We start from the raw sequence: 14,722 nt of genomic DNA, 5'->3' as shown, positions 1-14,722 counted from the left end.
CGCGGGCCACCGCGCCGCGCGCCGCACATGCGCCAACGCGCCGCGAGCCCCCTGCCCGCCGCGGGCATCCGAGGCCGCCCAATCCTGAGGCGCCGTGCCGCGCCCCGCCCGAGGCGCGCTCCCCACCGGAGGGCGACCAGGCGCTCCCGGGAAGGGCGAAAAACTACAAGTCCCGAGGAGGCATTGCGGGGAGGCGGGACCCTGGGCGCGGCGCCCTTGGCCGCACAGCGGGCGCTGTGCATTCTGGGGCTTGTAGTCTTTCAGCTGGAAACGCCGGTGCGTGCAGCCGGTTGCTAGGTGACGACGTCCAAACTGCACCCTTGCGCACACCCCCTGTCCCGGCTGGTGGCGTAGGTCCTGGTGTGAAGTGGGGGACACGCCTGGATTCGTGAGTCGTGCGGCCTCCACTGGCCCTGGCATCTGCTGTGGCGGCGGGTGGAAGTGGGACGGGAGGTTCGGCGGCAGGAGCGCCAACGAAGCCGGCCAACAGGTAGGAGGTGGGAAGGGAGCAGGTGGGAGCCGATAGGGAGGGCGTCCCCTCAGCATCTGCGTGTCTCTCCAGCAACTTCCCATCGTCCGCAGGCAGTGTTCACTCTCCTTCTCATCTTCTTGCTTTCGCCAACCACCTTTTTGGGCTTCCTTCCAGCTCCTTGATTAAAGTTAACGGTGCTTTTTCTTTTTAATCGTCTCGATAAACGGTCCTTTTTAAAAAGATTTTCTCCCATATTCACTGCTTCCCACAACAGTGCCCTAATTTGGATCCATAAAGACAATCACCAAAATTTAAGAATCTATTGTGTATCAAGCAGAGAGCTAAAAACAAATGTGTTGAATACAAAACATTTAAATTCCCATTGACATCTGGAGAAACTGAGGCACAAAGAGGCTGCTGTGCTCTTGGCTGTAGGAGGGGATCCAGATCAAGGACAGCACTCCCCCAGCAGCTTCGCACTTTCCCCTGACCCACCCAGCACCACTTCTTTGGGTGTTCTGAAATGTGCAGATGTGGGATACAGGAAACCCAGGTAATGTCTCCCCTGGTAGAGAACTTACTGTCTGAGACTCATATTATCAGTGGCCCAGGGCCTACGTGTTCTGATGGTTCTGGATCCCTGACCTCTTTAGTGTCTGAAAGTCGATGAGTCTGAGCACAGGCAGCCCCAGAGATTTCCTTATGTGCTGCTGGTGGGCTATGTTCATTTCTGAGGGCCTGCTTGATCTTCCCCACACACCTCCAGCGACTACCCAGTTGCTGCTCCCTGATGGAGCAAACCCCTCTCCGCCCCCCCCCCCACCCTGGGCTGCCTCTTATCTTGGATTCTTTCTGCCTCTTCTTTCTGGAGTCCACTCTGATCAGATTTTCACCCAACTCCTCCTACAAAATTCTTCATCAAAGTCATCCTTGCCCCCACTGTTGCTAAGTCCAGTGATCAGAGCCCCATCTCTTCCTGGAACTGTTAGCAGCGGGCAGCTCAGCTGAGCATTCTCCTCCCAAACACACCATCCTCACCTCGGTGGAACACATCACACTCCCTGCCTCTCCTCCTGTGGTTGCTCCTTCTCAGTCTTCTTGGCTGGGGTCTCCTCTGTTTCCCAACCTCCTAACACAAGAGCCCCAGGACTCAGTCCTTGGAAGCTCTTCTCTCCACTCCTTCACTGGGTGATTTTCTGCGGTCACACGGTCTGATAAAAAGCCATTTTCTCCTGACCTTTCCAAAACTTTTATCTCTAACCTGAACGTCACCCTGGGACTGCAGACCCCTTTACCTATTCTTTGCCAGTGGAAGTCCAACAAGTCCCCTCAAACTCAACATGACCAAATGGACTCTTCATCTTCCCCCCATAAGATCTGCTCCTCCCAGCCAGTGCTCCTAACATGAGAACCAAGGGTGGAAACTTGGAGGACTGTTCTCTATGGTTCGTTCTCGTCCAGCTCCAAGGTTGGAGCTCTTGCTGCTGTGCAGAGGCTGCCCTCCTATGCTTCCCAGTTTGAAACAGCTTGGGAGGAAGGCTGGCCTCACGGAAGTGGGTATATCAGTTAAGATTAGGTTCAGCTAGGGGCGCCTGGGTGGCTCAGTCGATGAAGCATCCACTCTTGGTTTTGGCTCAGGTCATGATCTCATAGGTTGTGGAACAGAGCCCTGCATCCTGTTCACCACTCAGTGGGGAGTCTGCTTCTTTTTCTCTCTGCCCCTCTCTCTACTTGCTAGTGCTCTCTCTCACTCTCTCTAAAATAAATAAATCTTTTTAAAAAATGTTTAGGAGCACCCGGGTGGCTCAATCTGTTAAGCGGCTGCCTTTGGCTCAGGTCATGATCCCAGAGTCCTGGGATCAAGCCCCACATTGGGCTCCCTGCTGTTGGGGAGCCTGCTTCTCCCTCTACCCCTTCCCCTCTCATGTTCTCTCTCTCTCTCTCTCTCTCTCTTTCTCACTCTCGCTCTCTCTCTCTCAAATAAATAAATAAAATATTTTTTAAAATTTTTTTAAAGATTAGATCAGGTGCATGTAATGAAAAATCCCAAGATCATAGTGGCCCAAACAAGATTATTCATGTTTCCATAAAGGAGGTTAATGGGGGAGGCAATCCTGGAAGGTATAGCAGCCACAAAAAGCCATCAGGGACCAGACTCTTCTTGGTTCCTCCTCTGCCATCTTGAACATGTTTCCTCACAGTCCAGGATGGCTGCCTAAGCTCCTGCTATCACTTCCTGAGTCCAGGCAGCAGGATGGAAAACAGAAGAAGCATATATGCCTCTGCCTTTCAGAAAGAATTTCCAGAAATCTCACACCCTTGCACTTCATGGCATACCCAGCTGCCAGGCAGGCTGGAAAATGTCATCTTTCAGCTGGGCAGCAATAAACCCAACTAAAACTCAGTGTTTTGTTACTCAGGAGGAAAGGGGGAGTGGGGGAGTGGAGATTAAAAAGCAACCAGCAAAACCTGCCATGTGGGTCTGTACTTTGAGCACAAGCCATCAGAGCATGACTTGGCAAAAATCCTTCAGAGACTTTTACTCAGAATCAAAAGCCTGGGATAGAATATATTTGAATTAACGCACATTTGATATCTATGTAAATGAAGGCTCTCTGGTGGCTGAGAGTGTTGAACTGGTTTGTGTCTGATGGAATATGAACCTCCTGTAATCTCATTTCTTTCTGTAAAGGATTTGCTGAGAAAAGAGAAGCTTTGGTCCAGCCCACTTTTAAAGTTTCCTTAAATATGAGACAGTCAAGTTTCGGTTAGGGGAGTTAAATCTTGGGAATTAAATGCCACTTCCCGCATATCTGGTTTCACCCCATTAAAACAAAGCTGAGGAGCTAAGAGCATTGTCGGAGTCAGATGACTTTACTACCTGTCTCCCACCCGAACGTGTCATTATGCTGACTGAGCTCACAGGCTCACTTCAGTGAGAATGCAGAAATCCAAGGTCTCTTTTTCTGATGTCCACCTCCTGGCGCAGCTGCTCTGTACCGGGCTGGGGGTGCAGAGCCCCTGCCCCAGGAGCCCTGGGCCTGATGATGAGCCAGGGACCCCTCCCTCCTCCCCACAGCCCCGCCACAGACTGCTCTCTGCAGCTGCCACCTGGCACATCTAGGCATTGCTCCTAGTTTTACATCCAGGCCCGCCCTGGACTGCGGGGAGGGCTTGGGTGGTTCTCTTGTTCTTCGTGGACTTGTGTCATCAAAGGGCCTCTTGGAGCATGCTTTCTTCACACTGTTCCAGCTCCGGGACAGGAGGGAGGGCAGGGAAGTCATCCTGCCTCCAGGAGCAGCTCCCATGCATGCAGACTGCCCCCATCAGGTGCTGGAGGGAGGGAGCCCTTTCCCGACTACGTGGTTCCTCCAGGCCAAGCTGTGTTCAGAGCAGATGCAGGAAGGTAGGGTCAAGGGCCAGACCCCATCCCAGGGCAGCGCCCCTAAGTGACAGTTGGCAGAAGGGATAAAAAAAAAAACCTGCATCCTTAACATTTTTTCTATAAAAACAGACTTTTTACTAATAGCATTCATTTCCTTGTGAGCTCTGGAATATGTGCTATTTGCCTTTATTATGTTGACACGGTGCCTCTTTCACCCAGTTATGGCTCACCCTGAGATGTTATCAGGAATAGGCCAGAGAAGCTGTTGGGAGAGCTTTAGAACCAGCCTGGACCTCAGGCTCCACAGGCAGGAAATCCTCCCTGGGGATGGGGAGCCTGATCCCCCCCCACCTCAACCCCCAACTCAACATGGCATTTGTTCTCTTCCACATAGTCTTGCTTAGTAAATCTTGTTGTGGTATCTGTTAGCCTCCAATTAAGTGAAACAATAAAACAGAACTCCATTAACTATAGGATCTGTGGAAGCACAGGTTTAAAAAAGCACTAATATGATCTTTGGGGAGGTCTATCTCTGGATGTCAAAGCCAACTTTCAGATTAAGACTAAGAGTACCAGTTAGGGTGCTGGATCCTTTTGCACATTTGTACGCCCTGTCGTTCATCCCACAGACACGTCTGCACCACCGGCTGTGGGCCAGCTCTGGTTAAGGGCCAGGACTCAGAGGCCGGAAAGCAGGGTCCCGTTCCAGCTGCTCAGGGGGGCGTCACGCAAGTTTGGACGAGTTCAGAGGAGGCACCGAGAAGGGAAAAGCTAGGGGAGGAGGAAGGCAGGCTCCACAGGGGCTGTGTTGGCACCTGGTGCTGCGGGATGCCCATGAGCTCACCAGGGAGAAGACAAAGAGTGTTCAAGGTTCGGGAGATGCACGTCAGGGGCTTGTGAGCTGGTGAGAAGCTGGGTGGACAGAGCTGGGTGCAGCAGGGGAAGCAGGAGGAGGGCCCCAGGGACTGGGATTCCGGGCTGGGAAGGGGTAGGACACCCGGCTGGGACCCCCAGGAGGTGAGAACTTGGGGGGATTTGTTCGTGATGGCTGTTAGTGGCAGGAGACTCCCCTGCCCTGAGACTGCTTCACCCCTCAGGGGGTAGCACTGCCCCCGTCCCACCTACCAGAGGCCTTGCGTCCTCCTGCCTTTCCCCCACACCAGAAGACCTGTCTGTAAGGACAAGGGTTATGCTGGAGGCGTAAGATGGAGGGCGGGGCCTGGGAGACCTGGTGAGGGGGTTATGGCCAGTTGGAGAAGCCAGAATGGGTGATCATCACCTGGAAATGTCCCACAGCCTCTCAGACGTGGGACCCCGGGAAAAAGGGTTTGCATGAACACAAGTAACCAATTATGAGGGGTTCATCCCCAGGGGCCACAGGCAGCCCAACAGCCTCGAGGCTTCCAAGCTCCATCCCACCCAGCAAAGCCTCTGATGCTGGAGGAGGGGCAGTCTGGGTGAGGAGGCCACCGCTTTCTGTGGCCTTTAAAAAGTCCCTTTGTCATGGGGCGCCTGGGTGGCACAGCGGTTAAGCGTCTGCCTTTGGCTCAGGGCGTGATCCTGGCGTTGTGGGATCGAGTCCCACACCAGGCTCCTCCGCTATGAGCCTGCTTCTTCCTCTCCCACTCCCCCTGCTTGTGTTCCCTCTCTCGCTGGCTGTCTCTATCTCTGTCGAATAAATAAATAAAATCTTTAAAAAAAAAAAAAAGTCCCTTTGTCAGGAGTGCCTGGGTGGCTCAGTTGGTTAAGCATCAGACTCTTGATCTCAGCTCAGGTCTTCATATCAGGGTCATGAGTTCAAACCCCATACTGGGCTCCACCCTGGGCATGGAGCTTACTTAATAAAATAGGACGTCCTTTTGTCCGTTAGCTGCGTTAGGCAGAGAAAAGCCCAATATTGGTAGGGCAAAGATTGCAAACCATGGAAATAAGTCTTTTCCAGGACTTCACCAGAGTCAGTGTTTCCTCCAGGGCCCCCAAGGCCTGGCATTCCCTCAGTCTGCAAGCCAGGCCCCAGGGAGGGGTCCCTTGGAGCCAGGACCTAGGCAGACCCCACTCCCTGGAGTCTAGACCCCACACCAAGAAAAAGAACTGGCTGCACACCCCTCAGCGCCGCCTTTGGCTCTGAGATCCCTCGAGTGTCCCTCTTTGCGGTCAGCGATGCCATCATCAAGGGTGGGACATCAGGACAAGGAATGGGGCAGGGCAGAAGCCCACCTGGAGGAGCAGCAAGGTCAGGGCCCAGGCTGTAGGGGTCATAACTTCCTGCCCTCACCTAAGTCAAGCCACATGTCTTCAGTGGCCCAGCAGACCTGGGACTCGGGCCAGGACCCTTGCACCGTATCCATGGCCTCCTGAGGTCGTGTCTGCACCCTGCCTGCACCCCCTGCCTCCGGCGCCCAACTCCTTGCTGCTGGCTCTCTCCTCGCCTCGCCCATGTCAGAGGGTCAGGACTGCTCCCCCATTCTAGCCGACCTGCCCCTGGCAGATGAGAGAGGAGAGGGCGAGCAGGACAGCCCCCTGCCCTGCAGCCACAGACGGGGACTGCTTCTGTTGCAGAGGTTGGGGGGCACTTCCTGCCCTGCAGAGAGTCCGTCCCATGTCTGAGGGTCAGACCTGGAAGAAACTACTAGCTCAGAGTCTGTGTTCACGGTTAGCACTGCTGTTGCTGCCACCCCGGCCACGTGCAAGAGCAGAAGTAGGTCACCTGGCGCCCACCTGCCCCATGTCACCACCCCTCCTTCTGACCCCTGAACCCACAAAGGCCACAGGTTAGCCTCAGTGTGGGTGGCCCTGGCGAAGACAGGGACAGGATTGATGAGCACACCAGTCTTGTGCCTGCAGGGAGCTCCCCAATTCCTTTCTCCCGCGCCTAAGCCCACTTGGCTCTAGGTGGCCCCTGGGGCAGTGACAGCGTCCAGGTCATGCCCGAAGCTAGCTCACTCGGTACTGATTGCTCATGCGCACTTTGGGGCAGGACCTGATGTAGAAATAGGGACTCTGTCACTCTAGAGTCCTCCATGGGTCTCGACCATTGCCTCTGGCAGTTTGCTCTGTTCTCTGGAGGACCACTGGCTGTTCGAATTCAGACCCTCCTGAGGCTGGGTCTCCGGGGCCTGTGCTCGGCATCAGGGCTCCAAGCCGATTTCAGTGTGTCTCCCCGTTCCAAGAGGAGTTTCTCCTAGTCACATACAAGAGAGGCTCCTGCTGGCTTCGGTCCCTTCAGAGCTAGGGCTGGGTCCAGGAGCAGCCCCTGAGGGGACAGCCCCCAAGTCAGGCCTGCAGGGCTGGGTGGTGCGGGCCCAGGTATGCAGCCAGCAGAGGGGAGAGGATGCAGAATGGTCCCGACCTTGACCAGGGCAGTGCTGAACCCTCTTTCCCTGAGCGCTCAGTAAAACGTACTCAGGACTGTGCCAGGTACAGAGCTCCAACCGGAGCCGGGGCGCTGTGTTCTGACGTCCTTAGCCTGCCACCTAATGTCACCTTCCTGGAAATTCTCCTGCTTCCTGGTCCCTTGTCTTCCCCTTCCTGGGCTCACTCTGCAGGGTGTGGGGCCTTGCCAGTCCGCACATGCCATCATTCTCTTCAGGCCAGAGATGGATTCCCTGCTGGGGAACCTGAGGCTACTCCATGCTCCTGTCCCTTCCGAGGCCACCTGCTGTCTCCCTTGGGAGACGGGTCCACAGCGAAACCAACCCATCCTTCATCTCTGGGACATTCTTTCACGTGATTCCTCTCTTCTCTTTCTGGAGCGCCTCTTAATTGACACTTGGACCTTTTGGAGTGGCTGTCTGGTTTTCTGTATATTTTTCTCCTACTTTCTATATCTTCATCTTTTTTAAAGATTTTATTTATTTATTTGAGAGAGGGAGAGAGAACGCACAAACATGGGGAGGGGGAGAGGGAGAAGCAGGCTCCCCACTGAGCAGAGAGCCCGATGTGGAACTCGATCCCAGAACCCCGGGATCATGACCTGAGCTGAAGGCAGGCGCTTCACGGACTGAGCCACCCAGGGGCCCTGGACTTTATCTTTTTTGCTCTCTGGGAGATTTTCTCAACTTTACCTTCCAGCTCTTGTATGTGTCTCTTTAGTTCTGCTGCCATATTTTCATTTCCAAGAACTCCGTTTTCCGCCACGGTTCCTCGTTCCTTGGATACCAAATGGTCCATCTTTGGAAGGTGGTGTGGTTGTTGTCTTTGGGCCTTAACTCTGCTCCTTCTCTTGCTGGCTTGCTTCAGTGTTTCGGGTCAGAGGGTCTTGGAGGCATCCAGCAGCATTTGGTCCTCACTCTCCTTAAAGAGGTGGGGGGACTCAGCCAGCAGCCACATCGGCCAGGACCAGCCGTCTCCCTGGGGAACCCCAGTGACGGTTTGTTTTCCCGCTCAGTCTCCCCTGGGGGACCTAGGTGTGGGGGTTGCTATCTGGAGCCATCCCACCTTGTCGGGAGTGGAGGAGAGGTGCCCCAGCCCACCCAGGGCACTAGCAGCCTGGCTCTGCCAACGGCTGGTGCCTGGGAAGACCAGTAGGGGCGCAGCCCAGCGGTGCTCCTCCAGTAGGGGGAGCAGAAGAGGTGGAGGGGGGACGGAGCCTCTGCTGGGCCCGGCCACCCCCTCCAAGGGCAATTCCGGCCGGTTCCTGGGGGCCCAGCCCCACCCCAAGCAGCTCTCCAAGGTCTTCCAGAGATGGTCTCTGGGCAAACTGGTCTCTTGCAGCTAGTATGATTCTGGAACGTTAAGTGCCTGGACCAGGCCTGGCCACTTACAACTGTGCATTCTTTCTGGGTGTTGGGTCCCTCATCTTTAAATGGGGGTGTTGAATCTGATGACCCGGGGACTCTTCTTGCCTCAGCCTTTTGGGATTAGGTCACCCACCCCTCTGGGCAAGACCTGCTGCATGAACAGTCACTGAACCCCAGCTGGGCTTCAAGATGCTGAGAGCTCCCCCACCCCAGGGGTCAACCCCACCTGTGCACAGTGTAGGGCTTGGGGCCACCCCAGCTGGGCTACAAGATGCTCAGAGCTCCCCCACCCCAGGGGTCATCTCCACCTGTGCACAGTTGTAGGGCTGGGGGCCACATGGGGGAGCCTGGGAGCCTCCAGGGGCTGTGGGTGAGGGCTCCCCAAGGCCAGCCTGGGCGCTCGGGTAGCAGAGGCCGGTAGGGACGTGGTCCAGGAAGTGGGCCCGCGTTACCCCTGCCGCATTCCCTCTTGAGAAGCCCCAGGCTCCCAGGGACCACCGTCTGTTGATAAGGGTTCTGTAACTGCCTTTGCCACCTGCTGAGCTGACAACCTAGAGGTCATGGAGGGCATGACCTGGAGTGGTTTGCTTTTAGGGTCCTGCCCTGGGAAGATGGCCTACTATGGAAAATGCATTGAAACTGTCATTGAGCAATTGAACAAATTTAAGCCTGAGAAGGACAGTCCTGAGCAGTTCCTGGAGGCTGCTTCCACCGTCCTGCAGGTAGGGTCAGAGGGGCAGCTCGGGGCTTGCTGGGAGGTGTGCCAGTGACACCTGTCACGTAGCTAGTTACTTTCTAGCAAAACAACATCAAATCCCTTCCTCACAGCTGCTTTCCTTCCTACCTGGGGAGAGGCCTTGGGCACAGCTCCTTGCCCTTCAAAAGCTGGGCGTGCTCAATGTCACTGTAGGTCACGATGGTGACCCTTCAGGCAGGACCCCCTCTGTGCCTCGAGAGGCACTCTTGGAATCCAGAAAGTGCGTCAGACCAGTCTTTCGAAAAGAAACAATGGCACCGCGACTTGGGACATGCCTGCGTGGTACCGTCCAAAACTGAAAATGGGCAAGAGTCAGCTTGGATGGCCCGCCACTCCGGAGAGCAGGGCCTCCCCAGGGCAGCTCCTCATGGGCAGCGAGTGAGTGGACCGGCCTCCCGCAGGGCAGCAAGGCCCACCGGAGCCCCGGCTCCTTCCTCTTGTGACCCACAGAAATAAGGGTGACCTTCCCCCCAGCAACTCAGTTCTTGTCTCCACTCCCTGGACAGCTCCTGTCCTTTTCTCCCCCAACTGCTGCCCCCCCCCCATTTCAAGCACATACAGAGAGACTCTGGGCAGGACCCCAGGATGGGAGCAGTGCGGCTGCAGCACCTCCCGGCCCCTCTGCAGCCCTCAGAGGCCTCGCTGGGATCGAGGACTCTAGCCTTGCGTCCACTGGCCATGCACCGAGGGTGGTGCCCAGGGAGCAGGAGCATGCATTGCGGGCGGGCCAGCTTTCAGGACTTTGGGACATGGGCCCCATTGGACAGGGCCTCGGGAAATGCTGTGGGACTGCCCCCTCCCCCGCCTGCTGCCCGCCCATTGCCATCCAGCAGCGAGAACACCTGCGCCTGCACACCTCGAAGGTGGGGCTGCGGGGGCGAACGCACTCCTCCCGGGAGGTTTGCCTCCGATTGCTGCCACCGCAGCCGTTGCTTTACCAGGGCCCGTGTGAGCTACTGATGGCGCCCACCCCCAGGGGGACAGCCGTGGCCAGTCCCCACCTTTAGCCCCCATTACCTGCTCAGCTGCGCCCCTGCCGGGCCCCCGGACACAGATGGACTCCCCTTCCCTTGGGGTGTGGGAGGGTATTTTCCTCCCTCTTTGGCAGCTGAAAACCCAGAGGGAGGGCAGGGTGGGCCGGCACTGGCCTGCAGAAGGGTCCGTCTGGAGCCCTGGACAGTGTACACACACAAAGGTTGGAGGGGTTCCAGCAACCAGAGACTCTCCCATGAGAGAAACTTGGGACTCTGCTGACCCAGGGCCCGCTCCCCAGTGTCACTCAGGAAAGGACCGGGCAGGGGTCGGGGAGCACACCTCTCCCCACACCCCTGCACCCCTCTCTCGAGCTCTAGCCCTGAGACCCCAGGCGTCGTGGGGAGGTGGCCAGGCCACAACGCTCTGTCCCTAAGCAGAACCGGCCTCCCCAGCGCCCGCTTGCCTCCTGGCCCTTTGGGCTGCTCCAGGGCATGGCTGTGGCGGCGACCCCTTTGTCTGCCCGCCACGGGTCTTCCCCAGCAGCAATGACTGCTGCTACTCCTCTCGTCCTGAGAAAAAGACCTCACCTGAGGTTCTCACCTTCTCCTTCCAGGGAGGGTCCTTGGTGTCTCTGCTGTGTCCCCAGCTCCCCTGCCTGCACCTCTGCAGAGCTTCCCCCCACTGCTCGGTACAAACAGTAGAGTTCTTTATTTCTCAGTAACAACCATTACAGAAAGTTGGGTTGGTTACAACAAATACTGTGGGGTGTTTTTCCCTACAACCAACAGAGTATTACTGGCAAGCCCTGCACGATGTCCCCCTGTGTGCGTTTTTGAGGCATGGGAGAACAGCACACTGACTGAGCCCTGGGGAGCCACCCGGTGTCGCTGAGGTGGGCACCGACGCTCACATCAGGCGGAGAGGCAGCTGCCTTTTCCGACACACTGGTCCTCCCAGATCCTTTCAAATGTCCACCTCGAGTACGGGCGGTTGGGACAACACACTCTTGTCTCCAAATGTCAGAGAAGTGGTGCAATCCACTGCTTTCGTTAGACGAAGGCTCAAGACTGCTCCCTGGCAGAGAATGATCCAGCACGTAAACGGACCGGCTGTCCAGTGAAGGGCAGGTGTCTTGTTTCAAAGAAGAGATGTTGAAGCCCTAGCTGCTGGTTAGGACCTCATTGAGGAATGGGACCTCATTGAGGAACGCCATCTGTGCAGATATCATTAAGAATCTCAAGATAAAATCATCCTTGATTTAGGGTGAGCCCCAAATCCAGTGACTAGCCTCCTTATAAGAAGAGAGAAATCTGGACACAGACATGGAGACACAAGGAAGAAGGCCGTGTGACCTCGAAGGCAAGTTTAGTGACACATCTATGAGCTACGCACACCAGGATTGCTGCAACCGCCCACAGCTGGGGAGAAGCGCGATATGGACTCTCCCTCTGGTCCCCAAGAAGGGATCGACCTTGCCATACCTCACTTTTGGACTTCGGTCATTCCTGTGGTTTTCAGCTGCTGAGTTTGTGGTAATTTGTTACAGCAGCCCCAGGACATTTGCATAGACTGGGAGCCTCCTGGGGGAGGACAAAGATGTAGGGGCCAGGTTGGCCCGCTCAGGGTGGCTGCGGAATGCTGGGTTCTGGGGACCAGTGGAGAGGAGGGCACCTCAGGTGGTCAGATGAAGCCTGGCTGAAGGGTGGGGAAAGGTCCAGGGGCTTGTGGATTGGGGGAAGGGTGCACTGACTTTCTGCAGATTGATCTATAGATCAGAAAGGGATCCCTCATCGCCATGGCGCGTGTAGGGGCTGAGACGTGGGGGTTGAGCCTCTCCAGGCGCCAGTCTCCAGAGTGCCTGACAGTGGCACAGAGGAGCTGGCTGAAGCTGGAGGAGCAAGGAACAGGTGGGGGCGAGGGTGACAGCACCAGCAACCAGACATGCTGCAAGGAAGCATCTGCGCTGGCCCCAAAGCCTGGTTCTCCTGTGCTCCCTGGCCAGGCCCTCAGGGAGGGATGGGATGAGAAGGAGCTCCCCCCTCCACCCCCTCTGGCCGTGCTCCCAGCTCTGACCCTCACAGTTAATGTCACTTTGGAACAGGCATCATTTCATTAGAGCACCACGAGGTGGACTTGAGAGTTTCCTGTAGGGGGATGGGTGCTGAGGGGTGTTACTCCCTGCTCGCTGTCCTGGGCCACTCCTTCCCCTCCCGCACACTCGCAGAGCCCACGTGGACAACTGGCACAACAGCTGGGGCACCAGGCTGAACAGGTGGGCATAGGAACCTCCAGAATATCGACAAGAGCCTGCAGGACGGGGCGGAGGGGCGTGCTGGGCAGAGCGGCGGCTTGAGGCATCCACAGAGTCCATGAGGTCTCAGCAGACCTCCAACAAGGGTCTGGCTTTGAGAGAGAGTACCTGAGGGGTGGGAGGTAGGGGACCACGGAGATGCCCCAAGCAGAGGGATCTGCATGAGCCAGGGACAGCAGAGTCCTGACCTGTGGCAGGTGCTATGTGGGCGGGGTGGCCATGCGGGGCCTGAGTGCATAAGCTGGGACCGCAGGGCCATCTTGGCAGCCTGTGGGCAAGGGCAGGCAGACAGGTGAGTCCTGAGCGGGAGAAGGGAAAGGTCAGCACGGGGCTGGCAGGAGAGGTACTGGACAGCTGGTCAGAGAGTGCAGAGGTGAGGTGGGGAGGGGAGAGGCCTGGTTGACCACCCACCCAGCCTCCCCCCCCCCGCTGGGGAGAGAGGTGCTGGGGAGGGTGGCAAGGGGGAAGGAGGAGGCTCATGCAGGACGGTAGGGGGGAAGGCAGGGGCTGGGTGGCTGGGGGCCTGGAATCGCCAGCCATGTCCTTGCCTGGAAGGCAGCGGGTGGCCGCGGCCATGTCCCAAAACACCGTTCTTGCTCCTCTGGTCGGTAGCTCAGAGAAGGCCTGGGCTCAGGGAAGTTTTTAATTGAGTATTTTCTCAGTGCCTCATTTATTGACATCAGAGATCCAAAATGGTATCCGGTGGGGGGTCTCCCTCCCCCGCCGGCCCTCGAGACAAGAGAGACCAGTGTCCTGCGGTTCCTTCCAGAGGCTGTGCAGGCCTCTGGCAGAGGCACTACATGTGGCAAAAATTACGTCTAAGTTGTATCTTTCATATATGAAAACAGCATCATTTTTATATAAAATGTTTAAGCAATCTTACCAGATGATAGCACATGGTCACACAGTCCTGCACTTGGCTTCCCAGGGCTTGTTCTGTGTTCGTGGACGCAAGAGCGTCCTACCGCCCGGCTGTGACAGTCTCAGCAGCTGTCCCTGGTCGATGGGCTTATAGGTTGTTTCCGGGGTTTCAGTATGAGGAGCGCCGCGGGGCCGACTGGTCTGCCGCCTGCCTCTGCAGCTGGGAAAGCCAGGTGCACCCAGAGGCTGACCATCCCTTCTCGAAGAGAGAGAGTGGGCCCTGGCGAGCTCCATAGACACAGCCAGCTGACCCCTCGCGGGGAGAGACGTACTGACCGTGTCCCTGGTGGGCGGGGAGTGTTCGTTCCCCTCCAGCCTTGCTTACGCGCTATGCTAGCAACTAGTTTCATCGTTGCCACGTAGGTGGGAAAAGGCACTCGGGGTAGTTATAATCAACATTTCTCTGTTTTCGTTGCCAAGTTTTGAAACAGTATGTGTTTCTATGTCTGAACTATCTGCTTGGACTGTATCTGTCAGGAAACAGTGTTTGGCTATGAGAAAATCCAGAAAAGCAATGGCTTGAAGAAATTAGAGGTATCTTGGCTCACATAAGAAGCAGTCTGCAGACAGACAGTCTAGGGTAGGCTCAACAGCTCCGTGGGGCCATTAGGAATGCATTCTCCTTCCTCTCCGCTTGGTGCTCCTTAGAATGTGCCTTTGTCTTGTAATCACTGAGTGGCTGCCCTCCCTCCAGCATTGCATCCATATCCCACCAGGTAAGAAGAGGACAAAGGCAAACAGCATAAGGCAAGTGCCAGGTGAATCTGCCTAACTTTCTAAGAGCCTTCTTGGAGGCTATGTCTAGCAATTTGCCATTAGATCTCATTGATTAAAGCCATTTGCTACATGGCTTCATCAGCAGGGGCTGGAAAAGGTTTTAGCTGAGCGCACCATCCACAATGAGCTAGCATTCTTCTGTTGGGTAGGAGAAAAGGAGAAAGGGTTGTGCTGACATCTGACAGCCTCAGCTTTCTCTCCCTGCTTTTCTCCCTGGCTTCAGTCTTGGCATCACTGATGAGCAGGGGCTCCTGGGTATTCTGCACTGTGCCAAGTCCGCACCCAGGCCCCTGTCCTGCCCTGGACCCTGGTCTCACTCTGCCCTTACTCTGTGGTGTTGGCAGACAAGCCGGGTCTGGGAACTCCTGCAGGAGGTAGCTGGTGA

The 14,722-nt window shown here is 56.3% G+C and overlaps 1 protein-coding gene across 1 annotated transcript in view; it reads left to right on the top strand.

The window, feature by feature from the left end:
- The first annotated feature begins 331 nt into the window (after positions 1-331).
- The window catches only part of CFAP99 (cilia and flagella associated protein 99), a 40,189-nt gene continuing 25,798 nt past the window's right edge, over positions 332-14,722 (top strand). The window contains 2 exon segments of the mRNA XM_019796745.2: positions 332-490; positions 9,191-9,318. Of these exon segments, the coding sequence (XP_019652304.2) occupies positions 9,208-9,318 (111 nt within the window). The 5' untranslated portion in view covers positions 332-490; positions 9,191-9,207.

The sequence above is a fragment of the Ailuropoda melanoleuca genome, chromosome 11, assembly GCF_002007445.2.
Source record: "Ailuropoda melanoleuca isolate Jingjing chromosome 11, ASM200744v2, whole genome shotgun sequence".
In the NCBI taxonomy this organism is placed as follows: domain Eukaryota; kingdom Metazoa; phylum Chordata; class Mammalia; order Carnivora; family Ursidae; genus Ailuropoda; species Ailuropoda melanoleuca.
Note: the sequence above shows the minus strand (reverse complement) of the source record. Positions and strands in the feature narration are given on the sequence as shown.